General features: G+C 49.1%; 2 protein-coding genes across 2 annotated transcripts; one reads left to right on the top strand and one right to left on the bottom strand.

Annotated features, from left to right (window-relative positions):
* Positions 1 to 376: 376 nt before the first annotated feature.
* Positions 377 to 2,363, top strand: S100A11 (S100 calcium binding protein A11). The gene is made up of 3 exons (XM_075445029.1): positions 377 to 494; positions 1,649 to 1,786; positions 2,080 to 2,363. The coding sequence occupies exons 1-3, from the start codon at positions 492 to 494 to the stop codon at positions 2,230 to 2,232; spliced, it is 294 nt and encodes a 97-aa protein (XP_075301144.1). The 5' UTR covers positions 377 to 491; the 3' UTR covers positions 2,233 to 2,363.
* COPA (coat protein complex I subunit alpha) lies at positions 2,364 to 23,936 on the bottom strand. The gene is made up of 33 exons (XM_075445028.1): positions 23,846 to 23,936; positions 23,550 to 23,663; positions 23,007 to 23,080; positions 22,352 to 22,432; positions 21,978 to 22,054; positions 21,406 to 21,515; positions 17,414 to 17,523; positions 16,731 to 16,830; positions 16,001 to 16,136; positions 15,477 to 15,559; positions 14,796 to 14,946; positions 14,297 to 14,363; positions 14,116 to 14,191; positions 11,980 to 12,062; positions 10,873 to 11,012; positions 9,866 to 9,951; positions 9,304 to 9,442; positions 8,791 to 8,953; positions 8,543 to 8,689; positions 8,073 to 8,262; positions 7,844 to 7,939; positions 7,382 to 7,470; positions 7,023 to 7,146; positions 6,641 to 6,730; positions 6,445 to 6,554; positions 6,172 to 6,249; positions 5,886 to 5,954; positions 5,533 to 5,669; positions 4,762 to 4,948; positions 4,567 to 4,677; positions 4,184 to 4,345; positions 3,889 to 4,083; positions 2,364 to 3,566 (listed from the first exon to the last, which is right to left on the bottom strand). Exons 1-33 carry the CDS (start codon positions 23,883 to 23,885, stop codon positions 3,507 to 3,509), a joined length of 3,675 nt encoding a protein of 1,224 aa, XP_075301143.1. The 5' UTR covers positions 23,886 to 23,936; the 3' UTR covers positions 2,364 to 3,506.
* Between the last annotated feature and the right edge of the window lie 27 nt (positions 23,937 to 23,963).

Here is a 23,963-nt window from a genome sequence, read left to right as displayed (position 1 = left end):
TCTGCCTTTGCTGGCCTCACGAGGAAAGCTGGAGAAGCCCGTAACTCGCTGTAGCAAGAAGAAACACTGAGGATGCTCCAGGTAGCAGCGAGGCAGCCCTGGAGGGGCTTAGCCCTGACCCTGGGGAAGAAATAAAGGAAGCCATAAAGGGACGAGTGGCAAAGGACAGATGGGTAAAAATAGAGCAGAAGGAGAAAACAGAAGTATAAATGACTGTAAAGAATAAAAATCAGGAGGGAAAGGGACGGAGAGTCTTGCGGAGGGGCCCAGCACGTTCCTGAGCCTGAGCTGGGGACCGCAGACACGTCCGGATCCGCCGTTAGAGCTGACGATTGCCCAACACGGCCCAAGGGGCTGCGTCAGGGCCGGGCGCTGGCTGTGTCAGGAAGGGCGGTGGCTGCGGGGTGAGGCTCACAACCGCTCCGGCTCCCGCTTCGCCACATCGCACCGCGGCCGTGCCGAAGATCGAGCCCCCTCCTCGCGCCCCAGCCATGGTGAGTGAGCCGGGACCCCGCGACAGGGAGGGAGAAGCGGCTGCGTAATGGCAGGGGGGCGAAGGCAGAGGAGCTTTTCCCCCGCCAACGGCCCCAGAGCTGAAGACGCAGACGCGCTTTGGCACAGAAAAGAGGAAACGGTGCCAAGGGCTGAGTTAATCCCCGCTGGGGAGGGGGCCTGGGAAGATGGTGCCGAGTTAGAGAGGGAGGGCAGAGGGTCCCTGCAGATGTGGGGGACCAAGGGGGTGGCATTCGTCTTGGTCCCCACCACCTCCTCCCCTCCTTTTCCCTCTGATGCTTCCGGCACCCATCACCAGACTCGGGGCTGCAGCTCGTGTTTGCCCAACACCAGGGTGCAGAGGAGGCAAGAGCTGGGGACCTGCGGCTGAGGGCAGGAGGAACTCGGCTCCTCTCTCATTAACCAAAAAAGGCTGAACTGAGCCTCAGGCAGGGCAGGATGCGGCAGGGAGTCCCCACCATGCTGAGGTTAGGCAGGGAAGAGCGGGTTCTTCCCAGCTCTCCCCACACTGCCAAAGACTGGAGCCATGGGGAGGGGGAAAAAAGGAAGGGAAAAAGTCCCCCATCTCCCACCCCCCCATCTCCCTCACCTTGCCCTGTCCATCCCCCTGGAGAAGCCCACAGGCCAGCCCAGCTCCATCCCTGCCCGGAGGCTGTAGTTTGGGAGAGCCATCTCCGCTTGCATTTTTCTCTGGTGACTCAGAGTTTCTCTTCTGTCCGGGCAGGGCAGGGGGAGGGAAAGGGGCAGACAGGCTTATCTTTCCAGAAAAGCAGCCCCGGCCAAGCCGTGCTGGAGAGCGTGGAAAAAACTAGCACGTCGCTGCGGTTGCAGCACCGGCTCTTCCCAGTCCCAGGACACTCCTCAGATGGGAGCTGACATCTCCCCAGGAGATTTTCCATGAACCACTCCCCAGTCCTCCGGGTCCTTCCCGCACCACAGTGCTGTGCCAAGGCAACAGAGAAATTAATACCAAAGAAAAATGCAGCTGGACAGGTTAGGCATAGACTTCTCGAGGAAAGCAACTGCAGGAGGCCCCCCCTCAGCCCAGCCTTCCTCCAGAAATAGAGTCAGGTCGCTCTTCCGCAAGCCCGGAGCTCCCAGCAACGCCTGCCTGAACTCCCTTTTGCTCCTGCAGCCCACGGAGACCGAGCGCTGCATCGAGTCGCTGCTGGCCGTCTTCCAGCGGTACGCGGGACGCGAAGGGGACAACTGCACCCTCTCCAAGAGGGAGTTCCTGGCTTTCATGAACACCGAGCTGGCTGCCTTCACAAAGGTGAGCAAAATCTAGGCCAGAAAAAAGTCTCCCGTGGCACGGGACAGCAATTAAAGCCTCTGCCCCCACAAGCACCGCGAGACGGGCAAGGGGGAGAGCTCGCTCGCAGCAGCAGCCGGAGCGGGGCCTGACGAGAGCTGGCCTGACTGAATTCTGCTTCCCTCTGCCAACCCCTCTCCACCAGCGATGAACTTGGCAGCCGCGGTTCCCTACCTGGGGTGGGGGGTTTCAGCAAGGGGGGGCATCTTTGCCTCGAGGCAGACATCGATTCCCCTCTCTTTGGTCTTTTGCAGAATCAGAAGGACCCGGGTGTCGTGGACAGGATGATGAAGAAACTCGATTTGAATAGCGACGGGCAGCTAGACTTCCAGGAGTTCCTGAACCTCATCGGGGGCATCGCGGTGGCCTGCCACAACAGCCTGGTTGTTAAGACCCCTACCCCCTAGCCCTGGCTGCTGTGCCTCCCCCACCACTGCGAACATTCCTCGAACAAGACCGATGCAAAGCTGGAAGCAGTGCCCTTAAGATAGGGACACCCCCATTCCTCATTTTTACATACAAAATAAAAGCTTTAAAATCCTAGCATACAGCATCGTTTTATTTCAGCATCGTGAGTGAGGAGAAAGCCCTAGGAAGGGAGTCCAGCCACAGAGGGAGCAGGATCTCTAGGTCCTACCCTCTGCTTCTCCACCGACGCAAGAACACACGTGTTCCCAGCCTTGTCACTGCCAGAAACTACGATCCGCCTGGCTTTGCGATCCTTCAGCCCGTCAAGTACCGTAGGGAAAGGTACAGCAATACTAAAGGGTACAGCTATGCACGGTAAAGGCATAGGCAGGAGCATTACCAGTAAGCATTTGAGCACTGCCAACAGCAATTACACACTAATAATTAACAGAAGCAGCTCCTGCTGGCACAGTACATTATTTCACGACTACATCCTCCATTTTCTGGAAACTTCAAACCCTCCAAGTCTGGTAGCTTACGGGTGCAAAAGAGGAGGGGGAGGAAGGTGAAGAGAGGAAGTTAAACCTAATCTCTCTTCTATCTCAGCAAGACCAATCGAGCTACAAAACAGGAAGATCAAGATGGTCAATTTACTTTATTCTTGCAAGCAGCTGATTATTTTGAAAGATGTTGCTAGGACAACGAAACAACAAGCCAACACTAGTACCTGAATGCTGAGCTGCTCTCCTGCCACTTCCGAGGGGAGCAGAGCTGCCCCGAGCTGGGACAGACTTTGTACCGACCCTGGTTCCAGACAGTGCCGCGCTCCTGCGAGAGCCAGGCTCGGCTCTTCCTGCTGTCCAGGATGCAGCAGGGTCTTTGAGCTCTTCTTCCAGGAGCCCAACACTAAAAGATATATGAGGCAGCTGCTGCCTCTCAAGCAGTTTCTACAGAGCGCGCTGCGTGCTAACCAGGGCTCAGCAAGAGCCACCCTTTACCGTCTGGAAAAGATTTGCCTCGAGACAACGGTTCAATAAACATGACATCAGCTGGATCTGGAAACAGAAACACAAGTTGCTACCACTTGGAAGCAGCTAAGAGTCTCACTACAGCATTCCTGGGTGGGGAAGAGCAGGTAAGACACAGCACAGGCACAGCTACAGCGAGGAGACTACATTAAAAGCAGGAATGGGAGGAGGTGAAAGCTTCCACGCTGTGCTGTGAAACGAGACCGTCTCCCTCCGATCTCGCACCTCGCCAGGACAGGCATGCCCTAGCGGAACTGGAGCGGGCTGATCCGCAGCCCGATGACATCTTTGCCGATCTCCGTCACCTGAGGAATAAAAGGGAGATGATTAATGCTTGAAAGCAACTCAACAGCCCAACCCCATATGCAGCGTTCAGAGTCTAGACGGTTCCTGAGAACACGTGCTGCCAGTCACTGCAAGGTCGGTCCCTGAAGGTACCATTTGAACTACACAGCATTTCCCAGTTCCCAAACTGTTCCGCCTCACGCGCCAAGTCCTCCGAAACTCAACTTTACCCAAAACCTACGCCAAGTTAGGGACAAGCATGGGGGAAGCTGCTGGAGGGGATTCTCAAGGGAAACATCACGGGTTAGGAGCGGGTGGTAACAGCCGCTGAGACTCCCTTACCGTAGTGACGCGGCAGATCTGCCCGTGGAACTCGGGGCAGTAGCAGGCTCCGCTGAGGGGACACTTCTCCACGGGTTTGCCGCGATAGATGGGTCGGTAAGAGGCGGCACAGATGTCAAAGGGGTTGTGCATGTCGTAGTTGAGCTGGTAGGTGTCAGTGGGATTCTTCTCACACGCCGACAAGATCTTGCGAGTCTGCAAAATGCAACCACATTGACCAGAGGGGCAGCTAGGAAGCAGTCCACACGGGGTCTGCCACAGCAGATCTTTCTGCCCGTGCACCTCACAGACGTACCTGCTGGGCCACCTCGGGCTTTGGACCCAGCTCCAGCAGCCGGCGGGCAAAAGTAGCAGCTGTCTTGAAGTTTTTGAGTTTGAAGAAGAGGTTGAGAGCAGTACGCAGCACCAAGATCATGTGGACAGGCTGCAGGTTGGAGTGGGTGAAATAGGCGGCCATCTGCATTAGGGAGAAGGAGGGAAAGTTGGGATACAATCACTACCAACCACGTGAATAACTGGATGCCCTGAGAATGCTGTCAGAACACCCCCAATGACACCACTGCCACATCTACTTCAAAGAAGGAAATGTCCTAATTCAGGATTCCCAACGCCTTTTTAAACTCCAAGGCTACTTCTCCCTGATCTCCCTCATAGTGAGGAAACTCAGTGTTTCTGTACCTCGCAGATTCGCTTCTGCTGCTCCAGGGTCTCTTTGGGCAGCTTCTTCCGCTCAGTCTCCATGGAGAGTCCTACAATGTACTCCCGGCAAATGGCTATCAGCTGCTGGGCCTTTCGGAGAGGGAGACGGAGTCAGGCATTTGGCCTCCTGCACCACAGGCAGGCAGACAACGGACCGAAGAGTCCGCCTCTCACCTCCGCGATCTCCTGCTTGTTGTCCACCACCAGCAAGGGCACGCTGAGCAAGATGGAGCGGAACTTCTCCACGGCCTCCTCAAACTTGCCAGCCGTAGTGAGCTGGTAACACAGCTGCAGGCGCTGGATCAGGTCGTTGAGTTTCAGTCCAACGGCAGGGAGGGCATTCTTCAAGCCAGCTTCTTTCCTGGGGGCACCAAAGAGGGGTTGGGGGTGCAAACAGGACCACTGCAGAGGCCAGCAGGAACACACACACATCGTCAGCTTGACTGCAACTTGTCAGAAACGTTTTGACCTAGGGCCATGCTGTTTTTCTTTGCCATTAGCTTAGCACAAAAGACACCTGCGCTTCCATAATTCTGCCACCCACAATGCCCAGCTCTCTCTGCATTAGTGCAGGCTGGGAAGTCTGGCTCATTTTTCAACAGCGGCTTCCAGGCATCGCTGTAAAAACACACCTGTGGTGCTCTAGATGCCTCAGACCAGTTTTGTCAGAGGCAGAGCACTAGTGCTAGAAAACACAGCACCTCAACTGCCTCAGCCTGGTGGTAGTCTCTAAAAAAAATAAATATCAAAGCAGTTCTTTAACATCTTTACACTTAACAGCAGGCAGCAGAAAAATCTTACTAAAGACAGAATGCTCCCTATTTATATCCAGCAAACAGGAAGCTTCCTCCCTTCACAACAGAGGGAGGAAATATTTCTGGCTACAACTGTCAAGGAGTCTGGGAGGCACAGGGCACAAGAAAAAGAGCACAAAAAGGAGCTTACCAGTTGCGATGTGGGTATCCATACATGGCAGGGAGACATGGCAGGGCTTGGTAGGTCGTACGGCCACGGGCATAGGTCTGCAGGAACAGCTGCTTGTAGGGTCCAAAGTTTGTTACTCCTACCTGATCATGGAGGAGCTGAAAGAGACACGTTGGTCTGCTGAGTAAAAGTTGTCCAGGACTGTACAAAGGCTGCACTCAGGCTCACAGCACCTCTTATTTTACACCCAGAGAAAACAATGCACAAAATGATTCACAAAAGGACACAAATCGTAGCTTCAGACTGGATCAGAGACAAAAATCCATGGGGACAAGGGCACAATCTTTTCCCTAGGAACTCGAGGGGAAACTTACTCTCATTGCTGTCTCAAAGGAGCCTGCCAGAATGTGGTCAACAGGAAGCTGAGAATTGTTACACCACACCTACAAAAACAGAAGGGAAACATATACAAGAGGAATTGTGTACACACACACATTTGTTGTACCTACCCTAATCGCTCCTAACTCCCCTTAACAAAGTTCCTACACTGTGCTCACAGATGAGTGTTAACAAGAGGATTGAAACAAAAAAAAAAAAAAACAGAAGTGGTGCCAAAGTAAAAAGTCTCCGAGAAAGACAATCAAAGACTTGTGCCACTACCTGAGCTGGGCTGGTGCCCTTGGTGGGTGGCACAAAGAATCCATCCTCTGCTGCTCCTGTGGGACCAGCAGGAACATCCTGGGGGAACACACAGATCAGTGATTAGTGCGGAACTTTCCAGCACCCAGATGAAATCAGAGCTGGCCGCAGCTGTGGTGACCAAGTCTCTGAAGAAGCCCAGAGCACATTTCCCCCCCCACCACCACAAGTTGTCATTGCCTTCCCAAGTAACTACCTCCGGGCTACTTAAGAAGCCTCCTGAAAGCCTCCTACCAGTTCAGGGGGAAGATCCAAATCTTCTTCGACTTCCCATCCACCTCCTTCTTCCTGTCCTTTACCTAGACCTTCCTCTCCAAAGCCCTCTCCAGCATCCACAAAGCCATCTGCATGGAGGGGGCAGGAGGGAAATAGTCAGAGCTCTTACACAAGCACACACATTTCTGCAAGAAAAACTCTTGGGTTCACCCACCTTCATCCAGCTGCAACTCTGCATCTTCTCCCCAGCCTTCAGTGCCAACAGTGTCGATATCAATATCAGCAGTCAAGGCACCTCCTTTGCCTACAAAAAGGGTAGGATCCTTTATCCTCGCTGAGGGGGTCAGGTATTAAGCAAAGAATTATGTGAGGCCAGCACTCTCCCCTCCAATTGTCAAGTCCCATCTTGTGCTAAAACACCAAAAGTTTGAGAGATTTGCCAAAGACAGTGTAAAAGCCAAGCTGGATTCCAACCTCCGCTAGTAACACACAACAAACCTGAGGTTAACAGCAACGGTTCAGGAGCCACAGAGACAAATATCCCCCACATTCAGCACATCCCAGCTTAAAGGAACTTTCCAAGTAGAAAGCAATACCTTTGCTAGCGATTGTTCCTTCGAAGAACCCCTTGGAGACAGTCAGCAATGGCCAGTTGGTATCCAGAGGCATGACAGGAGCAGGCGGCTGCAGCAGCTTTGCATTGTGATCAATGTCTGGAATCTGAGCAGAAAGGAGCAGGAAACAGTTAAAGGCCACATAATGAAAATCCCGTTCTTTGGCCTCCTCGCCTCCGAGCAGCACAGTCACCAGCCCAATAACTGGTGACCAGAATGGAGACAGTTCCTCCCTCCCAGAAAGGAGCTGCCTAGCCAGTCACACTGACACCAGACCCCACCGTCATCTTCTTCCCAAACCCTAGAGCTCTTGTAATGAAGCAGGAAGTCCGTTTGCTAACCGTTTCCTTTTCAGGATCAAATGTTTCCTTCAGGCTTTCAGCTTCCTCATCCAGACCATGAGTTGCAGCCGTGAGATAGGCCAGGGACTCTAAAATGAGATATAACTCACATGATCGTGTGTTCTTCATTGCCTAGAGAAAGAAAACTTCTCACACCAGCACGCACGGCCACACTGTCACAAGGAAAGCTGAGCAGCATGCCAAGGTGTAGAATCACACCTTTCAGGGTATCACTGGATTTAGGACTAGAACATGCAGGCGACTGACCATCTGACTATGCTCCGCAGTTGATTCTGGTCTCCTGGATGATATTCTAGCTCTTGGGTTACTTTCTGCTCATCCGATTCAGTTTCTCAGGTAAGGGATTACACTGACCCACCTCCAGAAATTGCTGTTCATCCCAGCAACCTCTCCAGCTTCTCCTCAACCCACAGAGACATACATTAGTCTGATATTACTCACTTTGCCCACAGTTCTTCAGGATCCTCACTCTTTCTGCCACATCTCCTAGATACAAGGCATTCTGGTAGTGGCCACTCATATCTTTACGGATCTCAGCTAAACCAAAAGAAAAAAAAAGTCACGATAGCTTTGCTGTTCTTGGCCTCCACTATGATGCCGCTCATCCCCTCTGGGAATGACAGTCAGATCCTCTTATCTCTTTCTTCTTTGCCACCACCCTAGCACTCACCTATCTTCATCATCTTCCGAAGCTTCTCCAGATTGCCAGTGATGAGGTAGAGGAAGGAGAGCCTATCAAAGTTCTTGGTGCGCTGGTAGCACATCTCCACAATCTGGTGATTTCCTTGCAGCAACGCCACTTCTCCCAGTTTCTCCCAGCAATTTTTGTCATCCAGAGCCTTGGCTGCTTCCAGAGCAATCTAACAAGAGAATTGACATGGTTACAAAGGCTTTGAAGAAAGCAGTCTTCTCTGCCGGCTTCTGTTGACAATGCCCATGATAGAAAGCATGGGATTACAAGGATCACTGCACTAAATCATTCTCCCAGCTGAGGGCCTGCACCTTAGTAGGGCTGCTATCATCACCAACTCTATCACCCTCAACTAATACTTCTTCTTCTCAATACTCCTCCTCCTCCTCAAGTTTGCAAGCGATGCCCCACAGGACATGCCTTTCTCACAGCACCACCTGCCACCTCACCTCAATGTTGCCACACTCCAGTGCCAGGCTGAAACGGGTCTTCTCATCCTTGACAAAGTGCAGGGCCACCTCTGGGTAGCCCTTTTTCTGCAGGTAGGCAATGATGGACTGGCCCACAAGCTTAGCATTCCTCACCATGTGCAGCACCTGCAAAGAAAAGGCCCGGGCACTGAAGCTGCCAACAACTTCCCTTTACCCTTGTCGGGTATCGGTCAAGGAAAAGTGCAGGGTTTCTCACGTCTCCTCACCTCGTCATACTTTCTGTTGATCAATGCCAGCTTGAATTTGAATTCTGTGGGGTCAATGGTGAGGACCCTGGGGCGGCACTCTCTGTCCAGGCAGTACACGTTGTTCCCCTTCACGCGGGTAACGTAGATAGGCAGGTCCAGGGTGCGGATGATTCCATGATCCCTACGCCAACACACAGCACGCGTGATGCGCGTGCCAGCACAACTCATCTGTATGACCACATCCCCTACCCCAAATGGGGCTCAACGCTCTGTACGTTATTTTATCCTGCATTATAAAAGCAAGCCCCAGTCAGATGCACACTGCAGGCATCCAGCCCAGCGATACAACACCAGCGCACAGGGTACACAACCAAACACGAGTATTTATCTCTAGCTGTCCTTGGGTACATCCACGCCGCAATAAAAGTGCCGTTTCACAAACACCAGCTTAGGTGTCTGCCAAAAAAACCCCATGGCAGTCTGCACAAGGCCTGCCAGTTCAAGGACTCGGTGCACGACTCCCAGACTCACCCTGTGGTGACAGCATATTTGATGTGATTGCTGGTGGTATAGATGAAAACACCGCTTTCATCCCAGGCACCGCTCTTGACACGGATGTTTTCATGGATATTACACAGCGACTCCAGCTTTCTGTTGCAGATCATGATGGCTGGAAAGTCAAAAGAAGTAAGGCTAGGGAACCCTCTACTGTTAAACACCAGCCTCCGAGTTACAGCTTCTCTCTTCCACAGTCCCACTAACAGAGACTATATTCAACGTCAGACACTAAGGAGATGATGGCAACCACCAACTAAATAGCCACCATCTGCCTTAGTTTTATAAAAAAGACTAGTTGGATCGTTTTGAGGAGCACAAGCAGCCCTCTGTTTTACCAGCTTACAGCAGGGCTCTGCTGAAGAGACAAAGTGGCAGGGCCTACACTGTGAGTATCTTCAGCTGTACCTTCACTACTAGCCACGGCACTGACCGGTTTCTCTAAGCAGGCCGTGCCAGCAGGGACTCTGCTCCCAACCAAGAAGGAGCCAGCGTGCTCCAGGATCCAGGTGAAACACTGCACTGCCCTGCCACTTACCATGCTTCGCCAGCAGAGCTACATGGGACATGTCAGCCGACCAGATGACGTATTTCACCTTGGAGATCTTCACTGAGGCCAGAGTTCTGGGAAAGGACAGCACTGACATCAGAGAGTGGAACAATACCCCTCCGCAGCAAGCTCTGCGAGCAAGCTCCGTATGACAACTACCAGTGCTCAACAGCCTGCACTCAATTTGCAGATGCTCTGAAGCCCCATTTTGCCATTCTGGAGCTATAAAATCCTGAGGCAGAACTGAGTGTCTCTGCAGTCCAGTACAGCAAAACAAACCTCTCTCTATACCTGTGCAGTAACAAATACATTCCAGTGACAACTGACTTCAAAACTCCGATTGCTGAGGGGGTTTTAGGGACAGATTTTAGGGACAGGGAAGATAAGATGTTTCCAAGCAGCATCTGCATAGTTTATTTTACTTGTAACTTTCCCAACAACACTAGAAAGACAAAGGCATACAAATCAGGAAATGAGGCAAGTTCTGGGACACAGGCAATCAATGTACACTGTATCTATCTGCAGATAATCCAGAACCTTCTCAAGCCTACAAAGACAGCCAAAGGCACCAACTCCTTGCCTGTTTCTTTATGGCTAGCAACGTGGCCACCAGCACAAACACGCTGCCGAAAGAGCATTCTGAGCAGACACAAAACCTAAGGGACAACACATCAGGCAAGCTTAGCTTGATTGAGTTTGGGTTTTTTCATTTCTCTCCACTTTTACAGCACCCAGTTCTGCAGTCACAGGATTTACAAGGGTATGGCACACATCTCCCTGTGATCGATGGCACGATGCCTGCAGCATCAACTGCACCTTGGCTACGTTTACACCCTGCTCTTCGCAGCAGTTGTTAGCCCTGGTTTGGATCCATCTGATGCAGCCTGCAGCTGATGCTAAATTCTGGAGTGCATTAATAGCTATTACTTGTCCCCAGAGGGCATACGCCGGCAGGATTATAATATTAAAGCTTCTCCCAGTAGACTGAATCCTACCGCTTCTGCTGCACGTCAAAGAGGGTGATGGAGTCTGCGTCTCTCAGTAACAGGTTCCCTGTGCCAGCATAGAAAATCTCATCACAGTTTGGCACCTGCACCTTCTTCGTGATCTCATTCTTCAGGTTTTTGATTAGGATCTGCCATTTGACGAGAGGACACAGAACAGCACAGGACAGTTAGGTACATTCTACAACAAAATTTAGGATTATTTTAATTAAGAATTTTTGTATAGCTGAACCTCAGAGACAATAGCCTAAAATAAGAGTTACAGCTTTTCTCAAAGCAGGGAAAGACCTTATCCAGCTAGAAAACCCAGCCACAAGTTTGCCAGAGTGCAGACACAGTGTATCCTTTCTTTTCAGCCCCACTGCTGTCATTACTAGCCGGCTGATAGAATTTGCAAGCCCTCTCCACAAAAGTGTATGAACAAAGTAAATACTAGGGAAAAGCGAGAGAGAACAGAGTGTAGACAGAAAAAGGAAATGAGGAAGTTGTGAGGAGAGAAAGGCAAGTGGAGAAGGGGAAGGCAGGGAGGAGTAACAGAACAGGTATGAAATAAATCTGAATTTACTAAGAAAAAAAAACATGAAAAAAATTAAATAAAATAAAATATCCTGCACAGGGCAAAGGGCAAGACTTTTCTTCCCCTTCACATCAAGTAAATTAAAGCAGGAAAACTTTCCATGGCTGTCTTTCCCCTTTCTTTTTCCTACTGCACTCCATAAGTGGGAACAAAGAGCTTCATAAATATCTAACCCGTATTTTCACTGTTTCCCCATTACTTTCATACTCTGAAAGTGACCTGGTGGCTTCACAGTCCTATTCTGGTCAGCCTTAATTCCTGAACTCACCTGCTGTAGCAGGCTTCCAGCAACTGAGCTAAGATTTACTGTCAAAGTTAAATAATATTTCAACACATTGCATTTTCGCTGTATTGTATTTCTTTGTGTATGTCTGCAACCCGCTCTCTACCGACAATGCTTTGCCAGGCTACTTGGATCTCCAATAATTCTGTTAACCCAACCTCCCCGCTTTCCATCTGCGTGCTTCCAAATGACAACACATCCTGTTGAAAAGATGACCCTATCAAGCACGTCCCCTTACCGAATGCATGCGATCCAGGACTGCAAAGCGGTTTCGCGCTACCCACACAGCTGTTAGCCCGGAGGAACGCTTCCCTTCAGGGGCTACGGAGAGCAAAACGCAGGCAGTGAATAAAACCTCTGGCAGGCTCCTATGGCAACACATTAGTCAGTCTTGTTTGATCCCATCTTGGCTCTCCTAGCTGCTTCCTACTAATGCGTGTTTAACCTGAGGCTATTCACAAGATTCATTTCCTCCCCCGATGTCCTTTCGGATCTCAGCGTGGCCAGCGCCAGCCCTGCTCTCCAGCCAAGGCACAAGACAAGTGGCTGGCTGTACCGCCAACGCCGCTGCTTGGCACCGACGCGGGCCATCCCGGGCGACAGCACCGTCTGTCAAGCTAACGAGCAGAGCCTCGCTGGCCAAACAAACCGAGCAGCGAGGGTCCCGGCTTCAGTGTAAGCCCCCCTCTCTCTCTCCCCGTCTGCAAACTGATCTAACGAGCTGGAGGAGAAAGGCTGCGCTCTCCCCAGCACGCAGCTGTTCTCCCAGCTTTGAAGCGCTAACACAAACACAGCGCTCCGCATGTCAGGCAGCGCAGAAGGAGCAGTGCCGCAGGATGCGCTGCCGATGCGGAGACGGCTTTTTGCAGCAGTGGAAGGGAACGGAGAAATGAAGCGAGAGAGCTGCTGCTGTTTTGGTAAAATCAAAGTTTTCTTCAGTTCTCAGCCCCTTTTCTCACCAGTCACGCTGCTCAACACGAGTGTTTTCGGAGACTCACGACTAGACCAAGTGCTATTTCACCAAGCAGATGTGCACCCTAACAAGCAATGATTTAAACCCAACTGCCTCGCCCCTCAGCCCTCATTTACTACCCAACACAAGAAAGACTTGTCTCAATCCAATTCCCAGCTCTGCTCGTGGTTCTCTGATGGCAACTTCACCTGTTTTTCTGAATCTCAACAACTCAGCACTTTGATTGGCTTTAAGTGTTTAACACTGACTGTAGATCAGGCAGAAAATGACTGAAATATATTACCCAGAAGACTGTTGAAGAGCGGTAAGAAAGCTTAGCTTCCCTTGCAGGTCAGGTAAATAAGCTGAAGGACAGGAGGATGACAGCTCCAGGGCACATGTTAACTACCCACATCATAGTCCCGGGACTAGAGGCTGCATACATAGCAGCTTGTTGGAGAAGATACTTACCAACCAGTGGAATTTTATGCTATTCTTGAAAACACATTAAAAGTGCACGGTTTTCATGAGGCCTAGACATTTCTTCCTCTGGAAGCAGAATAACCCCTTTCCTCACATAAAGGATCACAAGCTGGGTGTCCCCAAAGAATTCAGCTTCGAACGTCTCAATCAAACTAAATATTTGAAATATATTCAGTAAATTTTGATCTGTGTAAAGTTACTAAAAAGCTCCCGTTCTCTTTCTCTCTCCAAATACACCTGCTGACTGTATTCAGGAAAGAAATCTTCCCTTCATTAGACCCACAGAAACCAATAAATTTATGAACAAGTGAGCTGGATTCCAGTCTAACTCATCCATCACTCCCACTCATTCGAAAATCTGTACTGCCGTGACAACAGAGGCAGCAGGAACCAGCTGGAGTTTCAGATCCCACATGGAATTCATAGTTAGGAGAAAGAATTATTTTTTTTCACCTAAATTATGTTTTGACTTGTAAATTGCACAAAACTGATCTGAAATTTGCCGAGACGAAGAATGACTACCGGCACCCTGGCGCTGTCACTTTTACAGCCACTTTTCAGAGTAAAAAACCTCTTAGAACAAAACATATCTGGTTAAAATCCATCTCTGTTGACAAGCCAGGAAGGCTGCCTGCTGTGTCGAAAGGGAAAATGGAAAGTTCCTAATAACAAAATTATAAAATATATATTTGTAGCAGTAAAAGTTTGGGATGAACATGAATTTTTCAAGTCAGTGTAGTGTGATATAGTGAGCAGGAAGCCTGCCAAATGATGTGTGCTGCAGGGGCATTGGGAAACACGGAGAAAGGGTCCAACAAGAGAGGCTTAGAGAAATGAAGCTTTTTTTCTATATAACACACACAGTTGGAGAGCGGAGGAGGGGACAGCTACACAATAATAAACACTCAGAAGGATTAATGTGAAATAAGAAAAGCGTACCATCTGGATTCTGGGAGTCTGCATCCTTGGGAATGGTGTACAGGTCATAAGTACTGTTCTCTAAGTTGCTGGCTCTCTGCAGACAAGGGGAAAAACCCATTTTGAGATAGGTTTTCACAGAACCGACGTTCACAGCCTCGTGGAAAGTTCTTCAGCACCTTATGCCGCAAAACTGACTTACTGTGCAGAGAAGGACAGCGTTCTCAGCTGGGTTGTACGACATGTTGAACACAGGGAACTTGGAACCACTGAAAAAGAGTCATGAAGAAAAGAGAAAGTTAGAGTGGACCAAGACTGTTTCTACCAAACTCACCTGCTGATAAACGCTCTTCATTTTCTGAAATACACCAAGCACCAGAAAAGCTCAGTGTTGATTAATTTCCAAAATCAAAACCGCTTGGAAACACTGTAAGAACAGCAGTGTTTCATAAATGAAAGAGCTGCCACGTCAGTTTGAAACTTAAAAATTAGTTAAGAAAAAATTTATATCTATGCACAGATAAAAATTGACGTAAAAAATTTCTTGTAGGCTTTGTAAGGTCATCTGACAGGCGAGTCGGCTGAAACTGAGGTCGGTGAACGCAATGATATGACCTATCTGTAAGTGAAAAGCTAACACAGGATTCAGGATAACACAAGATTCGAGACTCCCTGGCACACACTGAGCACTCATCTCCTACCTGCGCAGCTGCATGACAGCAACGTCTTTTGAACTGTTGAAATCAAGCTGGCGGAGGAAACGGTCCTTCACATAATACAGCATGTTCCCGTGCACAGCGTAAGCTGGGCGCTCACGCTCCAGTTTGAACACAATCATGCCGCCGTCATGGCCTGAGGAAAGGCATGCGAGAATTAAATCCTGTGGTTTTTCTCCTTGTGAAGATGACACCACCAAGCCCTTTCAAACCAAGAAACAGCCCACAAAAATCACAAGCAATGACTGCCAGCCGCGTCTGCTACTCCTCAGCCTGACTGAATTAGGTGATTCCACTTCTTCCTTAAGGGCCCATCCATCTCACACTCTTCTAGAAACCCTCTGCCTCGCTGTCACGCATTTCTTTAAGTGTTAACAGTCCAGCGTGGGTTCCCCTCCCATCCCTTCTTAGCCTTAGAGCATTTCGCTAGTCAATGCAGAGGCTACCTTGTTCTAGCTTTGAATTGCAGCCGATACAAGGAGATTATGTTCCACTCGCAGCTCCCAGACACTGCAGGAAGTTAAATAAGGATCACTTCCCTACAATTCATTTAACAAAAGCATCTGCAAGTCAGCATGTTCTGCAAAAGACGCTAAAGCAAATCCTATATGGAACACATTTTCTCTTCACAACTATCTGTCAGACGCTGAGTAAGAGCTTCTTTACCTGCAGCAAAGAGGTTGAGGTTGGGATGAGCAGCCAATACCCAAAAGCGATCGTGATCACGCCGAAAGGTCTGGACACCCGTGCTAAATGTGCAACAGGAGGATTAAGGAATACAAACAAAATGGAAACCTTGGTGTAAACTTCAGATCCCAAAACGAAAATCCTAAGCTGTGCCATACAGGCCTCCTCTAGCACTCCGCACGAGGCCACTGAGAGTTCACAACACTGTATTCAAAGCCTTCTGTCAAATAACGCATTCTTGTTTAACGTATTTTCAGTAGCAGTACCACTAGACAAGGGCTCTTCCACCTGCTTTCAGACAATTACAAGTCTTGCTCTTAACATGTGTCTCCAAGGGACAGAGAATGAGAAAAACATGACTTCTCGCTCATGAATTACCAAACACTAGCCCTGATGTTTTAAGAACTGCTGGTGTTCGCTTTCTCTACGAGCAACTGTAGGGTCCTTCACTCGTGTGAAAACTTGCACAATAAGACTGAGTCACATGCTTGACACGCACTAACCGTTTAGACATATCCCAGACACGGATGCTCTTGTCTTCTGAATTGCTGAGGATTAGTTCCTGCCGCGGGTGAAAGACAGCACACGAGACGTTGTTGTAATGCCCTCGGCACGTGTCAACCTCCCAGGCCTTTGATTCTAATCAGAAGTGGAAAAGAATGAGGAAAATAATGCTTAAACAGGTTAAACTCTGCCATAGCAGAAGCACAGCAAGCATTTTATTATAAAGCAGACTGCATCAGCCACTAGTTACTATACCATTCTCTGGAATTTACACTCATGATCCCTCTCTAACCACTAGCACAGCTCACCTAACAGAAACAAACAAGCCAGATTCCTAAAGAGGTGCTAAAAATCGTATATAGTTTAGCTGGACTGAGCTGACAAAAAAGCACAACCATTCCTGATGGAGGGCTTCTGGCTCTCAAATCATCTCCCTCTCTTATTCCATCGGTGCATATTCAAAAAAATTCAGAGTCAAGTTCTTCTGCTCCTACAAGCTTCTGCTCAGCAGTGTGTGCAAAGCAAGACAAGGTAGAAGTGCTTCCTAAAGACCTCTGCTCTCCTCAAATTGCAAACGCCAATGCTGCTTGGGATTATTTACCACTCTATTCACACAGACACATCTGCAGAAGTGTAAATTACCTCCAGGTCAGCCTACAGATGTTCAAACATAAATTTCAACTCTTAACCCCCTCCTCCCTGTGGGCTCTCCCCAGAGAATCCTCTTACCGTTCATCCGCCAGATCTTCACTTGCCGATCGTCGGCTCCCGACACAATGAGCGGCATCGTGGGGTGGAAGGCAGCCCAGTTCACCCCACGATCGTGGCCCTACGGACAAAAAGAAAACAGTCACTTGAAGCAATTTGGTGACTGAATGGAATCAGCAAAGGAAGAACAAAGCAACAAAGACTGCAGACAGGCTTGCCAAGACACAGCTTTCCCTACTCTTCTACCCCATGCTGCTCATACTGAAGGCTTACAGATACTAAGATTATAGCTGCCTGCAGTAACAAGCTCTGCGGTACCGCTCTTCACTAGTAGAACAAAGCTGAAGCTCGGCAGCAGCGCAGCACCGCTGCCTAACTTTAACAAGCCGCCACAGAAAGCTGTCTCTACCATAATCTCCTCTGTTGCTTCCAGTAACACAAGGTAACAACATCTGCTATTTAACTGAGCCTTCAGTACAGAGAAAACTGTATCTGTTTGGTTACAGCGCAAACATCTCCAGATTTCAGATTTTAAACTCGGAAAAAGAATGTTACAATCCACTCTTCAGAGCTGAGTCAGGTGTTTAAACTCTTTTTTTTTTCCTCTGCTATTATTCTGGGCTTTTAGAGGATCATTTGTGTCTCAGACATTTCATTAAATAAACCTGAAAAGGCTGTACCGCACACACAGATTGACACTGTACCTCCAGAACGTGCTTCACAACCGCATCTGTCGTCCCAAACAAATCCACCCCTGTTATTCCCCTGACATCCGACTCCACAGCTCCAGGGGACAGGTTCTTCTTCCTTAGGCCTTGTGGAACAAAGAGGAAGGAGAGAAGCAGGGGCGGAGGAAGCAAAAGTTATATTATCAAGACAATGTTTCTAATTGAACAACCAGTTGAGCGCCCTCCTGTGCTGTTTACACACATCTTCAGGTGGAAACTGGGAAGCTGAAAGAGGGCGAGAAGCTTTCGCTTCCTCCAAAAGCCCAAGCTCAGATCAGACAAACCAAAAGGGAAGTCTGCAATGCAGCAAATCATAGGAGGGATCACCTCGGCTCACTGGGATGCAGACAGAGCTCGCTGGGATGCAGACAGCGGCACCTCAGCAAGGAAAGACTGATACGTTCCCATTTCTCCTCCTCTCACCCCTTTGCTAATTGGATCTTGCAACTTTCGGGGGACTTTTTGCCCAGGCCACTTTGATGACCTCTTGGTTACGGATTTGGACAATCTGCCTGGACACAAAATATTTTCAGGAGCTAAAACTATATGAAACAAAGCCTGTTCCCAATTCTGAAGAAAACTAAGCCATCCGAGTTAAAACAGACCTGTGTCTGTTATCCCTCACTAAAATCCAACCGGACGCAGTAGGGAAACTGGGAATTAAAAAAAGTTTCTCCTCCAACAGCACACAGGGAAAACACTGCACATGTAACACTCCAAAACAAAATTTAGAAAATATGTTTTCCCATTCAAAAGTACTTGGTCCAAGGATGCTACCATAACATTTTGCACGGGTAAGAAAAAACTTGTCTAGGATAAAAGCAGAATTGCACTGACATGGATGCCAACGGGGAGGGAAGCTTAAGAAGAAAACAAACAGTACTGAAAACAAAAATTATTATTTTCTTGTTCCAATTCTGAACTCCTCATGGATTAACAGCTCAACATCTCAGCAAAGTCAGTCTAATGAAACCAGCAGTGGCTCACAGCAAAGCACAGAGGCTCAGCGCGCTCAGCAAGGTGCACACACAGATGGCCCAGGTAACGGGGAAGGACCTGAATGGCTGAGGAGACACTTTTACAAAGCTGACACAAAGTACCCCAGAAAGCCAGAATAAAACACACATAATCCAAAAAAGATGAGTGAAAAAACACAAGACTTTTGGAAGAGAAAATACTTGAGCCTTTGACAAGCCAGTGAAACAGGACTGGGACACAAGTGGAAAATTTCTGGCAGAACTGCACAAATCGAGAGGAAAGGCAGGACACTCGCAGGGCACACCAGCCTCCTGTGTTGCTCTGGGGAGGGAGCAGGGACAGAAAAGGGACTTCTAGTAGGAAGGCAGATATTAGGCATTCTGAGGACAGCTGTTAAAAAAAAAACCCACCCTGAAAAGGAGACTCAGCTCAACATGCACAGGAGCACTCAGGAGAACAGGTATTAAAATAACCAGAGTAAAGGGGCAACATGCTAACTGTGAATGCCAACTTGCAAGTTAGGAGAGAAGGAAGACAACAGACAGCCCTTTGCAAACTCTTTTGCTCTATTTTCTTCTTCACTGGGAACTAAGCAGGGCTCTTGAGCACAGAATCTTTCACTGCTGGGCTCAGGTTCCTTCCTGTCCCTGTAAGGTTGAGGTGGTACCAACAGTTTTGCCAGCCACCAATGTACATCCACTGAGGGTGCTCAGGGAGAGGCAGTCTAGGTCTACAGGCACTATCTGGGGACTTTCAGCTCAGGTCCTCCCAGTCCCAGGGCTTCCCAACGCTGCCAGCCCAAACCCTCAGGTGATCCTCACTCCAGATCAACTAAACAGAGCCCTGACAGAATGAGAAAGCTTCCTGCCAAGCATCAGACTTTGGCATTTGCCAACCAGGAGTAAGGGTAAACAGGAGTTGGTGTGTGATGTTAGAGCACTCACAAAAGCACTTCAATCAGGGTAAGACCACTAACACCCTCCACAGGGGTTAATACTCATAAAGAGACAGAGAAAACCAGAAGATTATTTTGTAGTTTCTGCAGGTTAATATCAGCATCACAAGCAAGAGCTTCATTCCACAGCACAGGTGAATAATACAACCCAAATGTTCATGCATTTTAACATATATGTATATACATATAAACAAGCTCATTCTGACTGCATTCACACAGTCTCTCTCAGGAGATTAGCAGGAAACAGACCCTTTAACCTTGAGCATACTTGTTTTGCGTTGAAGATCCTTTATCAGCAGGTTTCAAACCAAGGAGCACTATTCGTCTAGGAATTCAAACCAACAGGGCCACCTCCACACTCGGGCGCCCAGCCCGGGTCACGCTCCTCATCCCTCACACTCTCTGCTGAGGCTGCCAGTTTTGGGAGGAGGATATTGGAATCTGACCTTTAAACTCATTTAGCTGAGGGCGTCAAAGCACTCATAATCCCAAAACTTGCTGAAAAAAATTTCCCACCGATGTCAGCAGAAGCTGCAAGTTAACCGCAGCACTTGCAAGTGCAGTTAAAGCTCAACACCAAACGATGCTCTCAAGGACTAGGATTATGTGCACAACAGACATCAGACAAAATGGAGAAATAACGCTTCCCAGGAGACTGCTAGAGCCAGAACAGAATCCTGCAAAGGACATCAGTAATTTTGGGGAAAAACTGGGGAGTGGAATTGTAGTTTGAATCCGTTCCTCATCTCTCTGTAGGTTTTTTCCACACACTAGTATTCTCGTGGTGTCGTGTCTGACTGGAGCGACAGCTGAGTCAATAATTCAGCATGTCTCTAAAACCCCTCATCACATATCAGCCGAGAAAAAACGGTCTGTACCATCTCCAAACCAATTTGGCAGCTGGAACTCTGCTGAGAGAGACTGTTTGTGGGAGAATGCAGCAGCGAAGCTTACTGACAGAATAGCTGTTAAACTCCCCATGCTGGCAGTACAGAGAGGGGGACAGGTTTTAAATAACCAGGATATCCTGTCCCCAGCCCCTACTGTTGACACAGCTGGCCGTGTCTGAGCGTGTACTGCAAACAACGCAGCGTGCCCAACCAAAACTGCAATGGCGAGAGCCGCCGGAGGGGTGAAGCCTGCCTCTAAAACAGTTTATGCTGCAACACCACCAGTACTGCCCCCTCGCCTCCCACCAGTCCCTGATCTCCAGCTAATATTTTCTTTATTTCTAGCTTTTCATTTAGGGATCATATTTCTTTCCCTTAAGTCACCTTGCGGCCTAGGTGTAACTAAGAAATAGCTAAGATATCAGCAAAGTACTTCAGAGTTTTGACTTGCAGCTCCTGCTGTGACCTTCAGGCCACACTTCATTTTATCAAACAGACGAGCAGACTGAAAAAAAATGAAAGAATTCCTAATAATATTCTCTTCCTGCCATCACCCACAACTAGGCTACCAAAAAAAATCCCCAAAAACCAAAACCCTACCCTTTCTGCAATCCAGACAGAGGCTTTTTTATCTTTCTCAGAATGAACAACTTATTACTGCCTCTAAGAGTTTCCCAAAGGGATACAGGTGATTCAGAAACTTCAAAAATCCTCCTACAGGTGTGGCACGCCTGCAAAGCTGATCAGCTGACAACGCGATGCCCCTTCTCGTTGCTTATACTGGCTATAAAATCAGACTGGGAGATTAGGCTGCAGAATCTCTGTCATTAGAGGTTTTTTTTGGCTGCACAAAGCTACGGCTCGCCTCATCTGTTGCCACAGAAGACTCACTTCCAGCAAAAGTGGGGACTAAATGACACCCAAAGGTCGCTTCCAGCCAACATCCTACAACTTCATGGAAACTGAGGGGAATAGATCCTTGTCAACAGAGAATTTCTAATTTTCTGTCTGAGGTTCCTGCAGTCAACAGGCTACTCTTCCCGCTCTCAGATCTGAACCACTCTTTCCTGCCTCGCTCGGCTTTCAGCAATTGCAGTTTTGAAGTGGGCTTTGCCACTGGGTACCCCTTGATCTGGGCAGCTCACCAGAAATATCCCAAACGCGCACAGTCTGATCCAGGCTGGCTGACACTACCAGGTCCTCAGAAGGGTGAAACTGGGCACACATCACATAGTGGTTGTGTCCTGTCAGCACACTACAACAAAAAGGACAGAAAAGACCATTTAAGCACAAGATATATTAATAAGCGTTCCAATTTGCACCAACAGCAATAAGCTCAGTCTTGGTAAGGATGATGAGGAATACAGGATTGCTTAAATGCTGCTCTTCAAGAGTTTGCATGATTGCCCACTGAGCCCTTCTGTTCCTACAAAGCGCATCCAAGGGCCGAATTTCTGGTATCAGTAACTTCACAGGCTTTGGCACCGACACATACGATTTTAACCTCAAAAAATTTTCAACCAAACAACGCGTGAATTTATGAATACAATTCTGAAATGAGCAAAAGACAAGACTAATGGAACTATTCATAACTGATCAGTTCTCTTTGGCAGTTGTATTCCCTCAACTAAACACGGCTTCTGCTTGAAAACAACAGACGAAGCCAGCTTGCCCCCAAACCGTGCACTTATTTTTTAAAAGCACTTGGTGATTTTACCAAACACAAGTTCTGGACTGCCAGTTCCAAACCCGAATGGTCTGGTCATCAGAAGCACTCAAGATCCAAGGATATTCCTAAAAAGACAAGGTATTCTGTGTATGAAGTAACACACATCCCAGACATTCCCTCCCCACGTGGTATTTTCCAACTGTCCCCAGGAATAACCCTTTTTACATCTTATTTAAGACCCTGGAGGCAGAATTTATGCCTTTTACCGCTCTACAGAAGGCCACCGTGTCTGGAGCACCCTCACACCAGCAAGCCCAGCTCAATTTCTTTTGCAAAGATTCCCATCCAGGGAAGCAAAAGAGTTTCCCTTTCATACAAAAAGGCAGCAGGCACCCATCACCGGGGTAACAAAAGGAGCTTACATGGTGGAAGAAGGTAGTGCGAATATAATCCAAGTGCCCGAGCAGAGTGAAGAGACAACGGCGCAACTTGTAATTCCAGACCTGCACAACACAGAAGCAGACCATGATGGTACACACCACTGCTTGCTAGACGGGTAATAGTTTTAAACTAAAAAGGGGAAGAGTTAGACCAAACATAAGGATGGAAATTTTCACACTGAGGGCAGTGAGACGCTGGCACAGGTTGTGCAGAGAGCTGGGAGATGCCCCATCCCTGGAGACATCCGAGGCCAGGCTGGACGGGGCTCTGAGCAGTCTGCGCCGGTGGAAGACGTCCCGGCTCACCGCAGGGCGGTTGGGCTGGATGGCCTTTAAAGCTCCTTTCCAACCCAAACCATTCTGTGATTCCATGATTTTTTCAAGTGCATTCTCACATTTCAGTTCACCCACAAGCCCCTCTCTTCCATTGTAAAATATGTTTGTACTGCAAGCTGCAACGAAACTTCAACTTGCTGCAGTTAACACTAACTTCCCTGAAACAGGAGAGCTGCAATTCCCAGAGACTATTTCCCTTCCACCCAACTCTTTCTCATCTTTTAACTGGTTTCCTTGCGCATTCCCTTCCCTGGATGACGCTTTTTAGAGGAAAAAAAAAAGTAAAGGGTTAACATTTTACCTTTATTTTGTAATCATCACCTCCAGAAACGAACAGAGGCTGCTGTTTGTGGAAATCAATACCTCGAACGGGTCCTACAAATAGGAAGGGCAGGTTGGACACAGCGAGATGGCTGATGGCTGGAGCAGTCCCTCCTACTACTTAAAGACTGCAGCCTATGTTCCTCCCTACTCCTGCTGCTACTGAAAAATTACCAGCTTCAAAGCAACAACAAAAAGTCACACAAGAGTCTGAAATCCCGCTCCCAAACCCGTGCCTTTCCATCCAGATGCCAACCATTAAAAAACACCCAGGCCCTTCAGATTTGTATTTACGCTTTCATTTCCATACCAGAAACAAAACTGCTACCCCACCTTCTGCATGTGCAAGCAATGTTCAGAGCCAGCAAACCGGCCACAAAGAAACACAGGCCACAGCTGAGAGGCTCGGACATCAGACAGGCAGAGGCCTCAGTAACGCTTGAGCAGAGCCTGCCTTCCTCCTCTCGCACCCCAGTCTTCCTCCCCAAGCAGGTCCCGCCGCCTCCCCCCGGGGCCCACTGACCGTCGTGCTCGTCGAACTTGTCGATCAGGGTGCACATCCGATAATCCCACAGCTGGATGACGCCATTGTGCAAGCTGGTGAGGATCCACGGCCGCTTGGGGTGGAAGCTCAGCCCTGCCGAGACACGGAGAGAGCTGCGAGCGAGGCCTCCGCGCACTCGGGAGCCCACAGGCCCGGAGCGGCCCGGGAGTCCCACCCGACCCCCCCGCTCAGGGACCCCAGGGGCGGGCGGCAGCTCCCGGCACGGCCTCCCCGGCTCCCCAAGGGCTCCCAGCACGGCCCAGTCCCACCGTTACCTTTCACCCGGGCCGACTTCGTCTCGAACTTGGTCAGCATCGTCCCCCGCCGCGGGCCTCGGCACCGGCACCTCCCCGCCCCTCCACGTCGGCGCCCCGGAAGTGCCCCCAGGGTGAC

Source organism: Opisthocomus hoazin, chromosome 30 (assembly GCF_030867145.1).
Source record: "Opisthocomus hoazin isolate bOpiHoa1 chromosome 30, bOpiHoa1.hap1, whole genome shotgun sequence".
In the NCBI taxonomy this organism is placed as follows: domain Eukaryota; kingdom Metazoa; phylum Chordata; class Aves; order Opisthocomiformes; family Opisthocomidae; genus Opisthocomus; species Opisthocomus hoazin.
This window is presented reverse-complemented; position numbering and strand designations above follow the sequence as displayed.